General features: G+C 38.2%; 1 protein-coding gene across 2 annotated transcripts in view; it reads right to left on the bottom strand.

Moving 5' to 3' along the window:
* POU6F2 (POU class 6 homeobox 2) overlaps positions 1-21,492 on the bottom strand; it is a 436,460-nt gene that overhangs the window by 342,581 nt on the left and 72,387 nt on the right. For both annotated transcript variants that reach the window (XM_045565521.1, XM_045565522.1), the window contains exon 2: positions 1,944-2,115. In XM_045565521.1, the coding sequence (XP_045421477.1) occupies positions 1,944-2,115 (172 nt within the window). The remainder of the gene's footprint in view (positions 1-1,943; positions 2,116-21,492) is intronic.

The raw sequence follows: 21,492 nt of genomic DNA, 5'->3' as shown, positions 1-21,492 counted from the left end.
GTTCAAATCTCTTGGACTCTCTTGGATTTCTTGAAGCTTATTTCTCTATACATGTAAATCAGTGAGAGGTGGCATAACAAATCTACAACAGTGTCCAACATTGGGAAACCTAAACAAATGTTGAGAAGCCAAATTAATCACCCCTCCATTGGAATATTTGAAAGAAAACAAGTTGGGGCTTCAAGCTCAAGTCTACAAAGTATATTTATTTTCTTATAAATGTATGCAAAATTTAGAAACAAATAATTTATTATCTGTAGCTCAAACGATAATTTATTATCTGTTGAATTGAAAATTGATGACTTTTTAAAAGTCAAAGTGTTTACTTAGTATATTCAACATCAGAGGGGCTTGAGCATGGCTTTTGCCTTCCTGTAATTTATAATGCTATCTGATTTCTTCCACTAACCTCCTAAAATGAAATGACTATTTTAGGACATAACTCTTCCTATATGGATAAAAACTTGGACTATAACAAAATATTTCTTTAGTGTGAAAATGCTAAATCCTCAACTCATAGGTTTGGAAAATTTATGACTGAGGTGGAATTGCTGCTTTTCAAAGAAAGGGTAACATCATAGAATTTCTTGAAACTGGAATCTCTTATACTCTTAGGTATAAAACAGTATTTTGCCAGCAGAAAATTTGAAAAGCTAAGTTTCTCAGCAAGACCCCTCCAGTGTCTGACTGAGTAAGCAGTAGGGGAAAGCTCCTCTGCTGAAGCTGGCCTAGAGTTACCGAACTCCCAAGGCAGCTTTCTTTCTATCGGTTAAAACAAATAAATGAAGAAAGCCTAAGTTTTAAACTGAACTAATGACTTTTTAAACAAAGTAGTCTATGCAATGACGTTTTTCTTTGAAGTTCAGGCATGTGACTATTTTTTTACCTGAGACTAAGCAGTTATATTATAAATAACATAATTATATATGTTATTTATTTATTTCAAGTTAGTATATACATATATGCATATGTGTGTGTGTATACACGCACATACACACACACTTGAAAATAATTAAAAAGCACATGTTTCTGGAGCAATTGTTCTGAAAACCTAATGTCACTCCGAACCATAAAGTGCTTCTCCAGCAGAGACATCTATCAACATCCATCACGCAGGCACCGGCCTCAACAACCCCCTCCCCTTTCTGATTAGAGATCACAGTTGCTTGAGTTGGCTTACAGAGTGTCATCTGTTTGAATGACAGATGTCTTTGCTGGAGTGGCACTCTGCTTGTTCTTGTTTTGTTTATGAAACAAAGATTCCTGAAAGGTCCTGGGCTGCCTCCACTTTTAGCATGAAGCTATAAACACAGGGTTGCAGGGGAGAGGGGCTGGGATAGGGGAGAGAATCAAAGGACCTGTTTTCTTTCCTCATCACCCTTTTAAAAGAAGAAATATTCATTCTGATTGTGATGACAAAATGTTATTTCTCTGAGCAATCCCCGTAGCCACTTTTGTTTACCCGGCATAGCACGACTTGTATTGATATTTTTCAGTTTCTCCTCTCCCGTCTTTAGACGACAGATAATAACTCTTTACTCACCTTCCCCTTAACAAAAGGCTGTGAAGCAACCCGAAACCGAGTCGATATTTATTCAATAAATGTTAACCAATTCTCACAATGGAACTGATTTCCTGATTATTATTACCACTTTCTTTTTTTTTGTTTTTTTCAAATAATTTCCAGCCTGGGGACTCCAGCAATATTTGACAAGTCAAAATAGGCAGCGAATAAGTTCCTTGTTGGTAAAAGTTTGGAGGACATCCTCCTAGCCAGCTGGAATCAGCTTCGGTGGCTTAGCACCTCCAAGATGCGAAGCTCCTTTTTCAGTACTTACAAGAAAATTGAATGAACAACAGAAAAAAAGGGGGGGGGCGTGGGGGGTGGATTGCTCTTCCGGACAACATGGTAGGGCTGAAATGAAATACCTAGACAGACTTACCGAAGAGCTTGCTGGGAGTGTCCTCGCTGTCATTTGATTCCACAGGCGCAAGCAGGGGCTCATTCAGCTCGCTGTCTGAAGTAGCAGCCTTGTCCTCACCTCTCAACTCCGCATTCATTTCACTCCGCACTGACAGCAAGGGCTTACTGACTTGTCCAGCTATCATTGGATCCTAGGATGGGCGAAAAGAGTGAAGGGGAGGAAAAAAAAAGTGGCAGCTTTAGAGTGCGTGTCCTCTCTCTCCCTCTCCCTCTCTCTTCTCTCTCTCTTCCACACACACACTCTCCCTCTCTCCTCTCTCTCTTATCTCTGACTGCTCCCGCTGTTATTGCTGGCTGCAGTCAAGTGAAGAGCTATTACAGATCCGATGAGTTCTCCATTACTCCCCACCCTATTAAAGCTCAACTAGCATGTGAGAGATTCAGGAGGCTTCGGAGGGGGAAAAAAAAAAAAAACTTCTTTGAAAGCAACCTAACCAACACAGCTTTAATTGTGGGATGTGCTTTTGTGTGAATGTTTTTACACCTTGTTCTGTCTTTAATGCACTAAGAAAAAAGAAAGTGCTGGGTTTGTACTTCAGCAACATAGTAAAAAGGAAGGAGCACCCTATGGAGGAACCACAGGCTATTTTAAGAAGCCCTCTCCCCGGGGGAGAAGCAATTAAACCCTATCTCAAGAGCAGAGAAAAGAGATAGGGAGAAAAGAGACCTCAAAACGCTTTCAACGGAATAAAAGATATTTCTTATGTAAATTCTATAAGCACCCTTAGAAGTTGACTTCACTGGTCCCAGATTGGGGACCAAAGCTGACCCCAAATCAAATGAACATTTTAAAGCAAATAATACACAACAAAACATACAAAGATTGGTTTAAAAAAATTTAAAAGGAATTGGGAAAATACTTACAAACTGTGTTAAATAATTCAGATACCTAGAGCATCATACGCCCAGAGCATTAAAGAAAGAGAAAACAAAAATTACCTCCAAGAAAGGCAAACTTTTCCCCCTGATAATTTGGATCTGTCTTATCTTCAGCTCATTTAGGAGGGCATTTTAGGATCAGAAATATTTTCCAAGTGTAGCCTTTTATTCCATTTGCAAACTAAGCTGCACAATACTGTTTGGACACAAATATCGGATGCAGAAGGAAAGGAAAAGCAAGAAGTACCCTTTTTGCGTGATCTAGGAGCTATTTATTGCCAAGTTCATGCCTAAATGGTTCCAGAGCAGGAAACAGGTGACCAGCACAGGAGCAGGTGGGGCAGCCTGCTCCCGGGTCCCATCATTACACTGGTTGCGGTATGCCTGTGGGTTTTTCTTTTTTAATGTATTCATGCCTGAAAAGTGAATTTGATATGACACATGATAATCTATGAAAATGTTAATCAATACAAATAGTTTAAGCTGTCATCAAATGCACTTCTTTAGTCAATACTCATACCACTGAAAACAATGTCACTGTCACCAGGGCTTAATTTGCACAGCACTTAAATATTGGACCCTGTGCATCAATGCACTTCTTCTTCAAATACTGTAGGTAAACACATTTTCTCCCTATTTAAGGCTGAAGCACTCAGCACGCATTTAGCTGAGCCGAATCCTCCCTTTTGAATACCTTGATAGGTCCACTGGAGGGCAAAATTAATACTTAATTGAATCTCACAGTCATCAAAATAATCAATACTTTTTTATTATTTATTCTTTACAGTCTGTTGACTGTTTCAAACCTCTGAGGGAATGGTGGAAAGGATTCATGGCTTTGAAACACTGTCATTTAACAAGGTAATTTTCAGTGGGGCATTAGGGGTTGTGAAACATATAATAAAACAAAAATGGTGGCTTATAATAGGAAGAAAGAAAAGAATTATATTTCTGCCATCTAACAAAACAGGATAAATAAAAAAGCAAGTGCAGAGAGAAAGAGCGAAAAAGGAGGGGGGACGAGGGAGAGAGAAAGACTGGCTTTTGAAGGGTTTTATCATATCAAGAGCAGAGCCGAGCTTTCATAATGCTGACATTTCTCATCCTGACAATCCTAAACAAGTGGAAAGGATGAGATCGCAGATATCATCTTTCATCACATTCCCCAGCTTAAGAACCAACATGACAGCTCCTCTCCCCTTTACACTGTTAATTACTAAATAAAATACTACTCTCTGTCAACATCCGATGATTGCAGATAGCAACCACAAACATTTTCCCATTGTTTTCCCCCCTCTGAAATGGTGAGACCTACCTTGAACTCTTTAGAAAATAAATTAGGCTTGTCTCGCCGTATTGTAAATATCTGAAATATAATCAATGTAATCAATGTGGTCGATTCACAGTATTGTCAGCCTAAATTTGCTGGTGATAGATTGGCATTTTGTTTACCAGGTCTGGTTGCTGGGATTTGGAGCACTTGAAATTTGGGGGAAGGGGTTAGGCAGGCAGAGGGGAAAGGAGACGTAATTCTCAAAATTTTTCCAAATTTCTTTCCTGTATATCTAAAAATGACTGTGTGTTTGAGTTCTTCTGATTCAGTTGGCAGGAGGGGTGGGTAGGAGAACGAACCACACTCCCCGCCTTACCTCCTGGTGTTTGTAAGTATACTCATCACATGACGTGAAGAGCCCAGGTTTAAATTCTAGTGTACACTTTTTACTTTATAAAAGCTTAAATACTCAATCTCTCTGATCCAAAGGATGGGGGTGTGACTTGTGCCTCTGAGACACTCAGTCTCTGTGGCTACACTGCTCATGTGAGCATTTTTTAAGGTAATGTTAATGATAAACTTATGTCCAGAACAGCATTCTTATGATAAGCCAAACATGATTATTAAGGTGTCAGTGAATATCTGGGTAAACTTAAAAAAGGATATTCTACTCATGCTTTATTTGTGAAGGGTCAAACTGAATTCTGAATCACAGAGAGGAGCTGAAATGCAGCTGCTGAGTTCAAGTGCACTTAAATCTCTCAGATGCTCTGTCCGGCTGATGTGTGCAAAGCATGTACTGGCAGATGGTATATATTCACTGACCATCAGCTCTTCTTCCTTAAATTATGTTTATGTACCTCATACATGGCTAGGTTCCCGACTAGTGCCTCTCACTGTCTTAAGCTTAGAAAATTCAGGAGTTTGTCATTCAAGTACTCATTTGATTTTTTTCTTCTTACAAAACACTTTACATTTTCCATGATGCAGCTGTAGCATACATATAAATATATATATATATATATGTATATGCATGACATGGTTAAACAGCAGACCCCCAGTGAGGCAGTGAGCAGACAGCTTTTAATCACAGCTGCAGCCATTGGGGGGTCCATTTGAAAATGTGTCAGAAGCAGTAACCACTGAGTACAGTCTTCTAAGTGATGGGGGAGTGCCTCTTTCAAGTAGCACTTGGCTTGGAAGTCATTCTCTCCTTGCCAGGAGCCATGGCACTCTATGAAATCCTTTCTGCTGGAGTGAAGAAAGGATTTTCCAACATGTACCTACATAGGTGCTTGTAGAAATGTAAGAGAGCTGCAATTTCAACCTGTACAAGGATCCCTGCAGCAGCAAACAGAAACAGAAATAGCTAGTGCAGGTGAGAAATAAAATAGAGTTGATGAAGACTTTTTTCTTCTACTATAGCAGAAGAAGTTGAGACTTCTCTGTAATTCATATATCAACCCTGATGGAAGAAAGTAACTGGTCTGGTATGGAACAGTGTCGAGTGTGTGCAAGAATAGGACATAGGATATGCCAATACAGGACACGCACAAAGTTCATCAGAGACCCAAGGACCAGCGAGTGAAAAAAGAAGTAGAAGAGGTTCTATTAGCAAAATCGCAAAAAAATTTTTTACCATGTCTTATAATGAAAGGGCTGCAATCAACATCAAAACTACACAGTGATTATTTGTCTCCCTCAAGCATTGTTACAGAATAAAAATAGGTCCAATTTATTGACTGTCTTTACCAGACAGGCTCTTCAGATACATCTAATGTTACCCAGACTATATAAGGTATTAGCCTTATTTTATGGGTAAGGGACTAGGCTCAGAGAGGCTAAGTGATTTGTACCAAAGGCACACAGCTAAGTGATAAAGATGCATTTTGAACCCTAGTAGATTCATCTCCAAAAAGTATCATCTTTTTATACTGCACAGTGGGCACTAGGTGAAAAAAATCAAGGTCCATGGACTTAGTAATTCACGAGGTATCCCGGAATTTGATTTACGGACCACAGAGTCAGTGAGGCCACGAAGGGCGCTAAAGCCTGGATAACCGATTCCCAGAGCATGCTATGTGTAGTATCTTCTTCCCTACAGAATGTAGGAACAACACTTCTCTGGCTGACACTGCTTGGGTGGAATCTGCGGGGCAATATATGGTGAGGTAGATAGGACATCAGATAGTGGCCAATACCCAGGTTTGTATTCAGCTTCACCCTCTAGATGAACATAGCAAGCCACGTAACCACTGTTGGCCTCAACTGGAAAATGAAAAGCCTGGAATAGAACAATACTTCCCGGGTACGTTCCACAAAACACTTGTCCCAAAAGTTATTCCAGAATGAAAGTTCTGCAGTTGCACCCACATGGAAAACACAGGGAAGTCTACCTGGAAAGAAACCCAGCTAACTTAGCTTATCCTAGCACTTGCCAAAATTATCTGACCATGGGAGGCCTTTTCCTTATAACCCTTATATTATCTAATATATCTAGAATGTGCCAGTTTAGATTATCTGTAAATTATAACACTAATTTTCAATGATTCTACAATAATAGGCCAGAAGATTTCTATAAGTACATATCTGCCCAGTGCTTCTCATATTCTAACAACTTTTACATAATTAATATTCCTTAAAGTTAATTTATGTACAGTAAGCATAGTTATATAAGATTTATTATATAATAACTGTACATACTCTCATCATATACTAATTTCTGATATCCTTTTATATAGTTTTTAAATAGAGATATCCCGGTATATTTCTGTTGTAAAACCATTATTTGAAGAGTAGATACAGCACACTGTACTAAGGAGGAGAATTAAACTTGGGCTTTTTTTTACCAGACTGCTAAAAATAATACCAGATAAACAAAAGTAAAATTCAGCTAAAGACTTTCAATAATTTAACCAACAGAGTTTTTGTAAGCATAGTCATTCTCATTTTATAGTCAGAGAAACTGAAGATAGTGAGATCATTAACTCAGCAAAGCATCCGTGTCCAGTGGCAGCCACGCGATGGAAACACCCACACCTCTCTAAACTGAGCTTGAACTAGGTTCAGCATATTTTTATGTACATACAAACCAACTATGAAACAGACAATCAGAGCAGCTTTCAGGGAAATGTAAATAAGATTGGCAGGCTTCAAAAAACCAAGGAGACATTCATTTGGTTGTGAAGCACCTGAGTATGGTAAAGTTATACACAGCAGATCTATTTCTAGAATTCAAGAGAAAAATTATATTCATTATAAAGAGAAAATGTATTGGACTCCACCCGCCTCCAATGCCACATTTCAACTTAGGGAAAAAAAGGTAGAAACAAGTTACCTACAGCTAATTTAAGACACAAACTCATCAAATTTTATGTTTAATTTCCCCCACTAAGAAGAGGTAAAAATCAAAATCACAAAAGATTAAGAGGAGGACAATAGACCCTGGTGGGTTTGGAGAAAAGGAAACTTCAAGTGTGAATATTGTTACCCTTGGTCATGGAGAAAAGAAATTTTTCTCTGTCTTTTACCAATTACCAAATTTTATTAATTAGTTTAGTTCTTGATATGGTGTTTAATGTACTCAAAGTATTTTCTCCCAAATGTTGTGAAATATTTCTAATTTTTTTACCATTCAATATTTCCTCCTTTTTTCAATAATTTTTTAAAAGACTTTCTATTTGACTTTCAGAAATAAGACCACATTTTATTTTTATAAGCTTTTTTCTATTTATGTAAGTATATATATTTATGGTAGAAAATTTTGAAAATTTAGGAAGATCAAAGGACACTAAAAGCATACTAGAAATTCACCCACAACTGATTATTTCATTTTAAAAGTCACTTTTTAGACTGCAAGCAAAAACTGTTTTGAGAAAAGCAGCAAATCCCACATTGGGAGCAAATATTCAGCAGACACAAATTTGCATTAGAATGTATTTAATTACAAAGCTTATGCATACATACCCTTGATTGTCTCACTGTAGATTTTCACTGCAAAACGTTGATCACAACTGGACTTCCTCAACCCAATATTCCCAGCTGCTCTCTCTTTGCCCCCTGTCTCTCCACTTTACAATTCATGTGGCTGAACTTTTATTTAATTCTATCCCAAAATAAATAAGATGAGTATTCTGTGAAAAATTAAGCAGGGCATTCAAAATTCCAAACTAATGCTGGGTTTAGATGGCGAAGTACTAAAGAGACCCACAGGGGACATGTACCTCATGGACATGCTCATACCTCATGATGTCCCCCTGATTTAGCACTAATTACCGGCAGGACCATGAGTGAATTCCTGTCTCTTCCACCTTGGTTTCCATACCAGCATGGCTTTCTATAGCTCACAGGGGATATTGTGAGACTTGAGTGAGATAATGTACAGATAATGTATATGAATATGTTTTGAAAGACAGAAAGTATTGCACAGATAGACCATTTTCTGCAATACCACTTCCCACATTAAGACAACTTACTGTGGATTATTTTTCTCTCCATGCATTCAGTCTGGAGCAGGAGTCACTAAACCCTTGAAGTTGCAGAAGACTCAAATATATACTGTAGTGGACATGGTGGGGCAGATCCTCCCTGTAGGACCACGTTACTCATTGTCCAGTGGCCAGGAATGTTGGCCTTTAATGACTCACAGTGGAGGGTCATGTCCCTTCCTCAGGGGGCATCCTGGATTTTGCCTTATAGCCTTCAAAGCCTAAAACACTTACTACCTGCCCCTTTACAGAAAAAGCTTGCCAACCTCTGAGCTCCACCCTGGGTTCAATCAGCTGCCTTAATCAATATTCATGTTCCAGGGCTAGCATTCAATTGGAAAGGCCACATTCTAGGCTTGGCCACCACCAACTCTTCAGCTCCCTCGCCTCTGTTCATCGTCTACTATTCTCTCACCTTGCATTTTGCTGTTTAGTATAATTTATTAATATATTAATTTGCATACAATTAATGCCTTGTTGATCACCGTTAATGGAGGTTATAAATAGGTTCTCCTTTGGTTAAGTTAGTCCTGTTCAAAATATGTATATTAGCCAAAATATTTTGGAGACATTCCCTACCCTTGCAGGCAACCAGAGAATAGTCAGGATTTAGTAAGTCCTGGTGTCTACGCCCTTGGGCCTGGGAGCCTAAGACTTGATTCCCAAACTGTCCCATATCCAGCCTTTGCATCTGAGTGTATTAGTTGCCTGATCATGACTCTGCGAGAAACAGATCTTGCTTCTAGAACCTTGCCATATCTGCCTGAATGAACCTTTCATGCAAGATAGGCTAGAGTCACTTAAAATGACAGAGAATTATTACTTCACCAAGCTTACAGAGAGGTTGAAAAAACTATTTAGAAATGGTTGGTAATAAAATTGTGTTTAATAAATAACTGAATGTATGGCAGCTCTTGGTCTGAGAGCTTGTTTTCATTATGACCAGACTGAAGGGCATAGAGGATGCCACAAACCCTCACCCATCTCTAACCATCACTGACTACCATTACCTACCAAAAAGAACCTAACAGTTGTGCCTATAAATTTTGGCCTAGGACATATGCAACACAACCCACTATGTGGGCTGATGACCCCCGGTTAGGTGAACCCTGTGTTAGAGGCAGGAAAGGCCATTACGTACGAAATAGGGTTTAGAGCTTCTGTTCAGATGATGCCTTGGGAAAATTACACTGTTTACTGCCACCACCAATCCTCAACACTTTATCTAGGGAATATTTGGTTAAGGTGAATGTCCAAAATCATCTTGAAAGGAAAAAATAAGATGGCAAATATCTGATTTCCTTTGGTGTGAAAGGATGGTATTTTATTTACCAACAATAAGTGCACACATGAGCAGAATTTAAAAGTCTCTTATCTTTTTGCTGAACCTCAGGTAAGTGTGCAATTTCCTTCTCCCTTGTCAGTATCCACCTAGGGTCTCTATCCCTCTCCAAGTCCCACCATTAGTGCTATGTCCTCTTAACTAGGCTTATCGTCTACAGGCAACTCCAATTAAAGATGAAAATGGATGCAGTTGTATTTATAAACATAAACAAGCAAATAAACAAACCAAAGAGCTCATCAGCATAAACCTGTAGGTTGCAATAACAACATAACAATCAATCAGACAGGAGTCTGCCAGTTCTGGACTTCTCCAAAGCATCTAACACGAGTTGGACACACCTCATCTGGATCATCATCTTAAACCTCTACAGCTCCTTTGCCCTCAGGAGGTTAAAATGACTGTATGGATGATGCTTCATGTATACTTATCTGGGAAGCAAGGGAGACACTGGTATTGACAACCTAATAGCACCGTCAATTCAATTTCTGCTGCCTTTGTGAAAAAGCATCAATAAGAGTTCAATCCAGGCTCATCTAGATCTGGTCTTTTGGTAATGGGGTTATACAGCAGTATCGACATTGCTTACACATACCCTGTATTCATATATTCTTTGTAATCTGATGGCTTCAAATAGGTATGAGGATTTAACTGGAATATGACTCAGATTAAAGTGAATTTACACTTAGCGATTCGAATGTACAGTTGTCTAGGAGTTACAAAGAGAGAACATCCAATCTGTGTCCTAAAAGTATGGATGTGTATGTGTGTGTGTGTGTGTGTGTGTGTATGTGTGTGTATATATATATCTATATATATATATACACACACATACACACACACACATATATAAGTATACTGTGTGTATACTTCAACATTTGTAACCTTTTGCAAAAGTGAAATACACAATCAGTCCCCAGAATGGAAAGACCTGGTCTCTAGTCCCAGGGTTTTTAAACTGAGCTCTGAGAAGCCTTAAGGTTTTTAGGGGGATGCCTCTGGGACCTCAAAGGGAGGCAGGGGAGGATCAAAGTACACACCCCCAGTTTTTAAAGCCATATTGGCCCCTCTCCTCTATTTTACGTGACATCTTCAGTATACTTAAAGAAAGGGTTTCACAGATGTGCCCATATTGCATATTTGCAATGCATCACAGATGCACTAAAATGACAGTTTTTCTATTGGTTAATCATTTACTTTTTCAAAACACTTAGGTGTTAGACCCTACAGCTGAGATGTCTGAGCCCTTGGCAGGTGGACATGTCTCAGAATTTCCAATACTAACACTATATTGGATACAAATAGACCCTCAGTAAATGTGTTCTGATAGATTGACTGATGGTGAGGAAGGAGGGAAGGGAAGGAGGAAAGTTAAAGGCAGTGACTGTCTTCGGTTGCTGTCTTTCATGTTATTCACATACATTTAACTGCATCTGAAGTTACATACTATGAGGCTAACCCTGGCTACCTTACTTCTCCAGCTCTGCGCACACGTGCACACTGACCCATATCTGCTTCCAGAAATGGAAGTGAGTTCAAGTTTGTGTGGTTGTTTTACTTTGACCACACGACAAAGTGGAAGAATGTAACGGCAACACTGGAAAGGAAAAGGGAAGTCTCATTTTCCCCCAGAACTGAAGGTGAATGAGAGGACAGCTGTTACCAAACTGGTCGGGGGGGAGAAGCACAACAAAGCGCAGACAGCAGAGCTAGGAGTGGGCCCAGGTGTGCGCAGCGCCCGCCTCCCGCGGGCTCAGCCTGGAAGAATCTCATCCCCGGAGGGCAGCCTGTCGGCCCCCGCCTCCTCATGCTCCTTCGGGGGCAGTAGTATCACACACACCCAACGTATTAGAAATAGAATTTTACTACAAGTGTTCTAATTAGATAATTTTTCTTAGAAGAAAATGTTTATGTAAATGAATATTACATTAAATATGTGTATACATCTAACTCTATCCTTCCATTCTGATGACAAAGTTGAGAAGGAAAAACTCTTTCTTCAAAAAATAGCCGGTTCCTTATAGTTCAGATTTCCATAAATGAATAGAAAAATCCATCCTGCCCCCTGCTGACAGACCAGTATTCCTAAACATCCGGTGCAAAACTTGACTGTGTCCACAGCGCCTTGTGAGCGGGGCGCAAGCTCCTGCCTAACACGCACATTCCGACCCGGGTCCCGCTGTCCTCAGGCTGTGGCACAGCCGGGCACTACACAACCACAGGATGTGCGGTTCCCATTCTAGCGACTGTAAAATCGCTAAGTCAATTTTCTGGCACGTGGCAATAAAGTATCCGGGGGCTGCCTGGTCTCACTTCCCACAGATGCCCTTTGGCCCATGGCGGGCTGACTGCGGCCAGCGCTTCCGGGACCTTGCGCGTCCCCCACCCAGGCCCAGGGTGCCAGGGTGAGCGGTGGGCACCGGAGCCCGAGAGCCTGTGCCCAGGCCTGGCTTTGCCTTCCACTCGCTGAAGGGCACATCTCTCTGAGCCTCCATTTCCCTGAGAGGAAAATGGGGGTAATAATAGCATACGTCTCAAGGGAAAGGTTTGCAGATTGAATAAATAATTCACAAATAGTGCTTAGAACAGGCTGACCGCATAGGAATAATAAGAGGTTTCTGTATCGCTTGCTTTCCGTTCCCTATGTTCGTGACTTTTCCGACAAGGTGTGAATGTTCGTGTATTCTACTGTGGAGAAGCTCCTTAGGCTTCATTGGATTTTAAAGGGAGTCATGATCCACTTCCCTATCCGCTGCCCCCACACCCCACAAAAAATAAATCAGTAAGTAACCACGGCTAAGGAGTGGGGGTCTGCCTTTGTATTCTCCTACGCCAAATGTTAGGAAAGTGCTTGGCTCATAATAAGCTCTCATTAAATATCCGTTGATTTTATCTGAAAAACAAAAACAAGAATGGTATCTATAAAAGATGGAAGAAAAGTCAAAACACTGTTAGATTTTTTAAAAAACTAAATTACTCGGAAGTCTTTTGAGCAGGAATTTGCTCTATAAATCCTAAAGCCTTATGATTTTAAGAAATAAGTAACTGTCAGGGGGCTGTAAATTCCGAAGAATTTTATCTCTGAACTGAAACAGTACCTGGCTTTTAATTTTACAAGGTTCACATCTCCATGGTCTCTAAACGAGCCATTCTACCTCTGTTCAAAAGGCCATTGCCTAATTGATTTCACTGATATGTATTTTCATTCCCTCCATTCCCAAACTGCAAGAGCACACCCTGGAACCCTGTTAACGTGGGCTGCTCCCTGTGGCTTTCTGTCTTTGCTAGCAATCTGGGTAGCTTTCTCCTGGCCAACACCAGCTCCTGTGGAGTTCACCTCTCATTCTCTGTCTTGGGTCTGTACACGGCTGTGTCCAGCACCAGCTGCTCCCTTCCCTCCCTCTCCCGTAATCCACTCTCCTTTAATATTCCAAAGGTGACCCTTGACTGTCCTTTGAATGCCGCTCCAATTCAAAAGGCTTCTGAGCTTTTAAGACCAGCAGAGATAACATAATTCCAAGGAAATGGGGGTGGGGAGGGAGGGAGAATGTGATTGGAAAGATTAGCTAAATCTTCTCATTCCTGGGGATTTGGCCACTCACAAAAACATGAACTGGGAGGTTTGTTTTTTATGGTTTCTCTCCACTCTCTCAGCTGCCTTTATTAATCCCTGTTAAAAATATTTTGCAGATTTGTTTACAACCCAAACCATAAACAGAGGCTTAAGTAAACATTTCTTTAAATTTCTAGCCTTTGAAATTGAGGGCAATTTTAAAACCAGGCCAGTCTTTATTAATATTTACTTACATCCTCTTTGTTTTGCATGGATTGGGGACAGCTTTGCATCAGGTCTACTGAAGGCAAAACTGATGCAATTCAACAATTATTTATTGACAGTGCATCATGTACAAGGTTTAGGCTAGGCACAACAGGGAACGTACAGATCAAAAAACATTTGCTTACCGTCAAAAAGTTCACCTTTGTGTTCTGCACCTTCTTTGTGCCCAAGTCTACTTTCTTGCATAGTTATACCATTTTCTTAGCACCCTGATCTTTTTCTGTAAAATGTTGATGCCATGTGTTCTAAGCATGTGGATTAGGCACGTACACACAAAAATACAGCACTCTCTCTTTGAAGGACAGTCTTGACTTCATTATGGTTGCTAGTGATAAACACGTTCCACCCAGGGAGTTTTAAACACGGGTTCTCTAGGCTTCATTTCTCATTTTAGGGAGGTAATTGGCAACTGGTGACTCACTGTCTCACACTCTGAAACAAGGTATTCACAGGGCCATTTGTGGGTTGCTGGCAAGCAAGAGCCACACTGCTAGATAGAGCAGATGAAGGGTCTGAGTCACTGCTGTTTGCCACTGAGTATTTAGGAAGAATCTCTAGCTTAATATCCTCAAGCACCTACTATAACTAGAATGGCTGATGTGTGGTTAAGAGGAAAACAAACCTGTTGTAAGAAATCAGTAAGGCACACTTATAAAAGCATGTAAAAAACAGATGAGCCAAAGTCTTTACAAACAATTGGCTCTGTTAAGTGGGTTTGGAAGGCTCCATCCATCCATTTCCACCCCAGATACCATTAATTTGCTTAGATGAATGTTTCGTAGAATAAAGACAGACAACTTCAATTCAGTGCTGGCTGAATTATCCCAAATCTGAATATATAAGTGGGGTCTGTCCCAATGACACTAATGTACCAGTGCCCCAAGAAGGCTCAATCACCCAGGGCTGGGATTTATCCTCAGTACACAGTCCTCTTCCATGCTACCCCATCAGGTGTCTACGTCTATCTCCGTATGCACATGCATTCTGCCTGAAAAGTTTTCTTTTCTGCACAAAACAAATGAGAATGAAATATTGCTGAGTTCTCCTACTCCCTCCCTCCTCTGCTTACTAGGGCCCACGTGTCCCCCTTCCTTCATGCCTGTGAACAGATGGTTCCTGTCGGGATGCCCTGTGGGATTTGTGCTCTGTCTGCAAGGCTTGCCCTTGGCTTTCAGATCTTGGGGGGGCCACCTGTGGGCACTCATTTCTTTAGTATGTCAAGCAAAACTCTAATCAAACCTGCAGAATCTTAGTTTTTTTAAAAACCAGCAAGAAATCATCTTTCAGCTTAAAATAAGCAGAAAATAAATTCAAATTAGCATTGAGATAAACTAGGAAATGAATGCCCAAGTTTTGATGACTATAGATATAGCCAATTACAATGGATTTTTAAACATTGAATAAATTTTTAAAAGCCAGTGGAAAACAGTTTGATTTGTTGTTGCACAGGGATTATTGAAAATATTTTCTCTTCACTTAACTTGAATATTGGTACTGGTTTTAATGATATTTATTTATTTATCCAACAAATATGTGAGTGAGCAGCATATGCCACCTACTCTTCTAGGTGATGGGAACACATCGTTGAACAAGAGAGGTCATGTCCAGGGCCCTCCTGCAGCTAAAATTACAGTGGGGGACACAGACAAAAGCCAAATAAACAATTAAGTATGGTGTTGAGTAGTGATGAGTACTAGGAACTATAAAGCAGGGTACAGGGTGATGCAGAGAGGTGTGGGTGTGGAACTGCCATAGGTGATCAGAGAGCCTGACAAGGGAATGTGGAGGAAAAGGCTCCGCACTGGGGCCTGGTTGGTGCTCTGTGTGGGGATGAGCAGTGAGTGGGTGTGGGTGGGTGCTAGAGAAGCGGCCAACAGAGAGATCAAGTGGGGCCTTCTGGGACTTGGCATTTAATTCCAAGTGTGAGCATGAGAAGAAACCACTTGAGAGTTCTGAGCAAGGCTTGACAGGATCTGAGTCGCCTTCAAGGCTGCTTTGTGGGGAGGCAGGAGTGGAAGTGTGGAGGGAAATGCCTGGTAGTTTGGTCACTAGACACATTTTTAACTAAAAAAATAAAAGATTGCGAAGGTTTACTGGGCTATATGAAAAATGTTATCGAACCAGGAAAAATATTTCAAAAAATCAAATTTAAGCCATGTTTTTTCCTTACTCTTACCCCAACAGACTCTCTAGTAACTAAATTTCCTTTTTACTCTTTCTTTTTTTTTTTTTTTGAGATGGCATACTTGCTGTGTTGCCCAGGCCAGTCTCAAACTCCTAGCCTAGAGAGATCCTCCTCCTGTCTCAGCCTCCTGAGTTGCTGGGGCTACAGGAGCACCACTGTGCCCACCTGGCTTAAATTTCTCTTGAGATCCAAATGAATCATCTCTCAGCTTTACCTACCTTTGCAGAACCAGCACTGGCTGCTTCCCTCTTGCCTGTTAGGCTTAATTGGAGTATTACCAAAGTCCCCCTAGGGAACGTGCGGCCAGGTGAGGAAGGGCGCGAGTCCCTAACGTCACTAAAGTCCATCCTTCTTGACACTTGACAGTGCAGCCTTAGAAAAGTCACTTTAACTTTTCTGAATACAGCTGATCTTTGAACTACACAGGTTGGAATTGCATGGGTCCACTTACGCCTAGATTTTCTTCCACTTCTGCCACCCCTAAGACAGCAAGATCAACACCTCCTCTTCCTCCTCTTCCTCAGCCTTCTCAATGTAAAGACGAGGAGGATGAAGACCTTTATGATGATTCACTTCCACTTAATGAATAGTAAACATATTTTCTCTTCCTTATGATTTTCTTAATAATTTTTTTCTCTAGCTTACTTTATTGTAAGAATATAGCATACAACATACAAAATATGTGTTAATTGACTTTATGTTATCAGCAAGGCTTACAGTCAACAGTAGGCTATTATTTAATGGTAGTTAAGTTTTGGGGGAATTAAAAGTTATATGTGGATTTTCCACAACATGGGCATCAGCGCCCATAATTCTTGCATTGTTTAAGGGTTAGGTGTATTTCCTTCAGCTAGAATAGTATCTGTCACTCCCCAGCAGGGCTTAAGAACCATGCATGGTCCCTAGCTTGTCATAAAATGAATATCACCTGCAGGACTCTCCCTTCCCCACAGCCCGGGCATCATTCTGGAAGGGGCCTCTGCTCAGCCTTTCTAAGCAGGTCTCTTCTCCAACACATGGTCACTTGCATTCTGGACTTTTTGACCTAGTCCCACATGATAAAAAGCCCCTTTTCAACTGCTAATGGTTTGTTCTGACCTCAGTTTAGGGATCGCTGTTTTTAACAGCCCTTGTCTTAATGCAGCTTTTGGCTCTGTGGTGACACTAGCAAGGAGGACATGTTTTTAAGTCCCAACTTCAATCCTCCCCCCTCCATTGTCATCCTGAGCCACTCAAGCCCGCCATGGGCAATGTCGCAGAGGTTCCATATTCTGTATGATTCGGGGCAGGAGCTTGGCCCTACTCCCCACAATTTCTATCAGTGATCCTCCAGTCCTGTGGATTGAAACCATGGAGGGGTGGGGGATTAAATACAGATTTCTGGATCCTTCCTCAAGCCTGCTAAATCAGAAACTCAGAGGGTGGAACTCCGGAATCTATACTTTTAACAAGTTCCTCAGAAAATTCTTATGAACACTGAGGAGTGGGAATCCCTATCATAAAGGTATATTTTGAGGAATCAGAAGGGAAGGGTTATAAAGTCTCCCCAGCATTTCTGAAAAAAGCAGCTCAGAGCAACACTGATTTATAATAACCTTTAAATAAGAGAAAATCTTTTACAACATCCTCTTATTCTGTGCTTAGAGTTACAAAGTTTGGAGTCTTGAACTATTCATTTCATATTCTCTATATTTCAAGCTTTATCTTTTATCCTTTCAAAATTGCCATTCAATTTGACAGTCATATTACATTTTAAGCTTGATTATTTTCATCCATATCTGCCTAGAATTTTAGTTTAATATTATGGAACTCATCAAAGAAATTTTGGAAAATTGTGTGTGTGTGTGTGTGTGTGTGTGTGTGTGTATAGTAGTAATATATACAATCTTTGTTATCTTAATGTTTCTGGAATCACATCACATACACAAGTTAGTATCCTGCTTTGGTAATTTACTTTTTCATTCAATAAATATTTATTAAGGACTTAACATGTGCTCTCAGGTCCTGGGGTTATAATGGGAGCCAGCTATACACTGCATTTACCCTCATAGACATTATAATATATTATAGCCATGTTCTCAAAATTAAATATTATCCAAAATTGTGATTTCAAACAATTGCATAACATTTGCTTTGATGGATGTGGCATGATTTATCTAATTCTTTTCTAACTGCAGAGCATTCTCCATGGTGGCCTTTGAAATGAGGTATGTGTACACTATGGGATGTTGCAAGACAATAAATACATTCAGATGCAGTGAAAGTATTCGAATTTCTACTTTTATTTCAATTTTTTCAATTCTCTTTTGGGTGTTTTTTTAGTGGTAAAAATGTATGGTATAAAAAGAACTGCAAATAAATATATGTGTATTAAGTAAGAGTACACGGTAAAAATTATTTTCATCATAAGGCTGGGTTATCAAAAAGCCATGCAGTCTCTTGATTTAAGATGTGTCCAATTATTCACACAAAAATAAAATTTTGACAGTTTAAAATACATTCTCGAGAGTGAAATTACAGGTTAAAAGAGTGTGGACCATTGCCAAATCGTCTTCCAGATCAGGTAGTGGAAAATTTATGTTCCCAGTGTATGAGAAAGCCTATCTTTCATATTATATTTAAATTTTTTTCTAACTTATTAGATGGAAAGTGACATTTTATTAATGTTTTAATTTGCATCTCATTATCAAGGTTAAATTTTTCAAGTTTATTAGCTAATTAGGTTTCTTTTATAAATTGCTCAAAACCTTTGCCTGTCTTTCCATTGGGATCTAAGTATTTTTCTCATGGAACTTTGTACAGATATATAGAAGTAATTAATTATTAGAAATAGCTGACATTTATTGTGCTGAGCACTGGACTCTATTACAAATATACACTTTATTTCTAAATCTCTCAACAACCAAGAGTGGTATTGTTGTTTTTCCCATTTCATTGATGACAAAATTGAGATTAATGAAGTCAAATAAAATATGATTTGGCAGAGTCTTTCTGATTCCAAACTGTATGTATCCCAAATATTTTTTCTAGAATGTGTTATTTCCTTTGACTCTTATTAATGTTGTTAAGATTATTAAAATTTATCCACTCATATTTAACCTTTATGTTTTACTGTATTGCCTTTATGTTGAGAAACCACATCCCCATCCATGAAAAGATGTAAGTATTCACCAGTTTTTTGTAATTTTCTATGATTTTATTTTTAAAGTAATTCTATAATCTGGAATCCTGTGGGTGAGGTATTAACTGAAAATCTCACATTTCCCTAACTAGGCAAATTTTAGAGCACAATTAGTTGAATAACCCATTGGCATATTATGCTTATTTTAAAATAAAAAATCAGGTTCTAATGAAATCCCAGGTATGTTTTTGGACCATATAAATGTGTGATGATATATAATGCCATATAGACGTGTTAAGTACATGTATACATGGTATACATAATACATACATTTTGTATTTTATATCATTGCAAAATATAATCTAGATCTAAAAATTATGTATTATATATAATGATCTATATATTATATAACGTGTAATTATATATTATACACAATATATTAACATAAGCTATATATAATGTAATATATGTAATAGGATAAAAATCCTCTCTATATTCTATTCCTCTTTGTCAAAAATTCATAGGTATTCTGAGCTCTTTATTTTCCATATGAACTTTAGAATCATTTTGTCAAATTCTGAAATAAAAAAGGGGTAGGGATAAATATCATCTTTATAATATTGTGTCACCATGGAGAAACTTGCTGCTTCTATTTATTTAAATTTTCTTCTGTTATTTTCAGTGAGATGTAGTAATTTTCTTCATATCTATTACATACATTTCTGTTTTAAAATTTCCAAATATTTTAATTTTTGTTCCTATTGGACATGAAATCAGTTTCACTTTCTATAATCAAGTTTTATATGGCTTTTGCTCTTATGTAGAAAAGCTATTGAGTTTTCAGTTGATTCTATTAGGACCATACATATATATTCATACCTTTATCAAATAAAAATATGCTTCACTTTCTATTTATGGCTGTTTCATAACACTGTAAGCAAAATCGTGCATAAGAATAGTGATATGAAGTGTTCTTATCTTAGCCTTGATTTTAATTAGAATGCTCTGGTAATTCACTCAAGTAATTTGGAGGATATTTAGTATTGGTTTAAGAGAGATCAGCTTTATAATGTAAGAAACTTCCAATTCATTAAAATTTTTAAAATCAGAAATGGCTATTGTATTTTATCAGATGTTTCCTTTTTTTCTTTCAGCTAAACTATTGACACGAAGTACCATGCAGATAAATTTCCAAATAGTAAAGCATCTTTGGATCCAGAATATTCTGAGTTCTTTAATTCAGCTGTGAAGCTGAATTTTAGTTTCACAGTATTTTATTGAATATTTTTCATTGATATCTATTATAAATAAAACTAGTTTACAAGTTTTTTCAATTGTTCTCTTGTATGTGAGTATCAGGATATAACAATTAGTTTATAAAATGATCCTGGTCATTTTTCATATTTTTCTCTCGGGAAAAATTTATGCAGCAATAGAATATCTGTCCCTTGAAAATTTGAAATTATTTACTATGAAATTATCTGCACTGGGAGTCATTTTTCTTTTCTTCCCCCTCTGCCTTTTGGAGAGATTTGAAAATAATTTTAAATTTTACTATCATAGTACCCTACTTATTTCTTAGTCAATTTGGACAATTCATATTTCCTTGTAAATTCACCCATCTTATCAAGATTTTTGAGTATATTTGAATGGAATTTTACGTAATATTCTTTTATCAATTTAACATCCTCCATATTCGATGCTAAATCTTCTCTCTCACTCATGTTGCTGTATTTTTCCTATTTTATGCTGTTTAGATTTATCAAATATTTATTTTTTTGGCTTGTTTTTTTCAAGAACTAACTCTTGCATTTATCAACTTTTTAAAAAACTTATTTGATTTCTTTCTTTGTCTTTATTATATCCTTCTGTCCAATATCCTTATGTTTCATACTTATTTAATTTATGTATCCTTTTAAAAAATAATGACAGAATGTAAGGTTGTGAGTTTGTTATGTCCTGTTAATTCTCATGTTCATTGTTTAAATTTTGTTAATTAATAAATAGCTCATTCTTTGATTTTATTTTATTATTTGACCCAGCAATTATTTTGGCGATGTTTTTAATTTAGTGGTTTTTTTTAGTTGTGCTCTCTTATTAATTCTTAATTGTAATATATTATGTCAGAAAATGTTGTTTTGAATTCTTGGGAGTGTTTTTGTGGCCTATTTTATAATCAGCTTTTGTAAATGTTCTACAGATGTATAAGATCAAAGTGTCTTCTAAACTTGTAAGACAACTTAATACATAAATTAAACATTTAAAATTGTGGTTTTAATTCTTTATGTCATTTTCTTTGTATTGCCTTGTTTAGCTAATGTTGACCAATGTGTTCGTATTCCTCACAATCCTGGTTTTAATCAATTTTACATTGAAATTCTAA

The sequence above is a fragment of the Lemur catta genome, chromosome 11, assembly GCF_020740605.2.
Source record: "Lemur catta isolate mLemCat1 chromosome 11, mLemCat1.pri, whole genome shotgun sequence".
NCBI lineage: Eukaryota > Metazoa > Chordata > Mammalia > Primates > Lemuridae > Lemur > Lemur catta.
The sequence above is the reverse complement of the archived record's forward strand: the minus strand, read 5'-3'. Positions and strand labels throughout refer to the sequence as shown.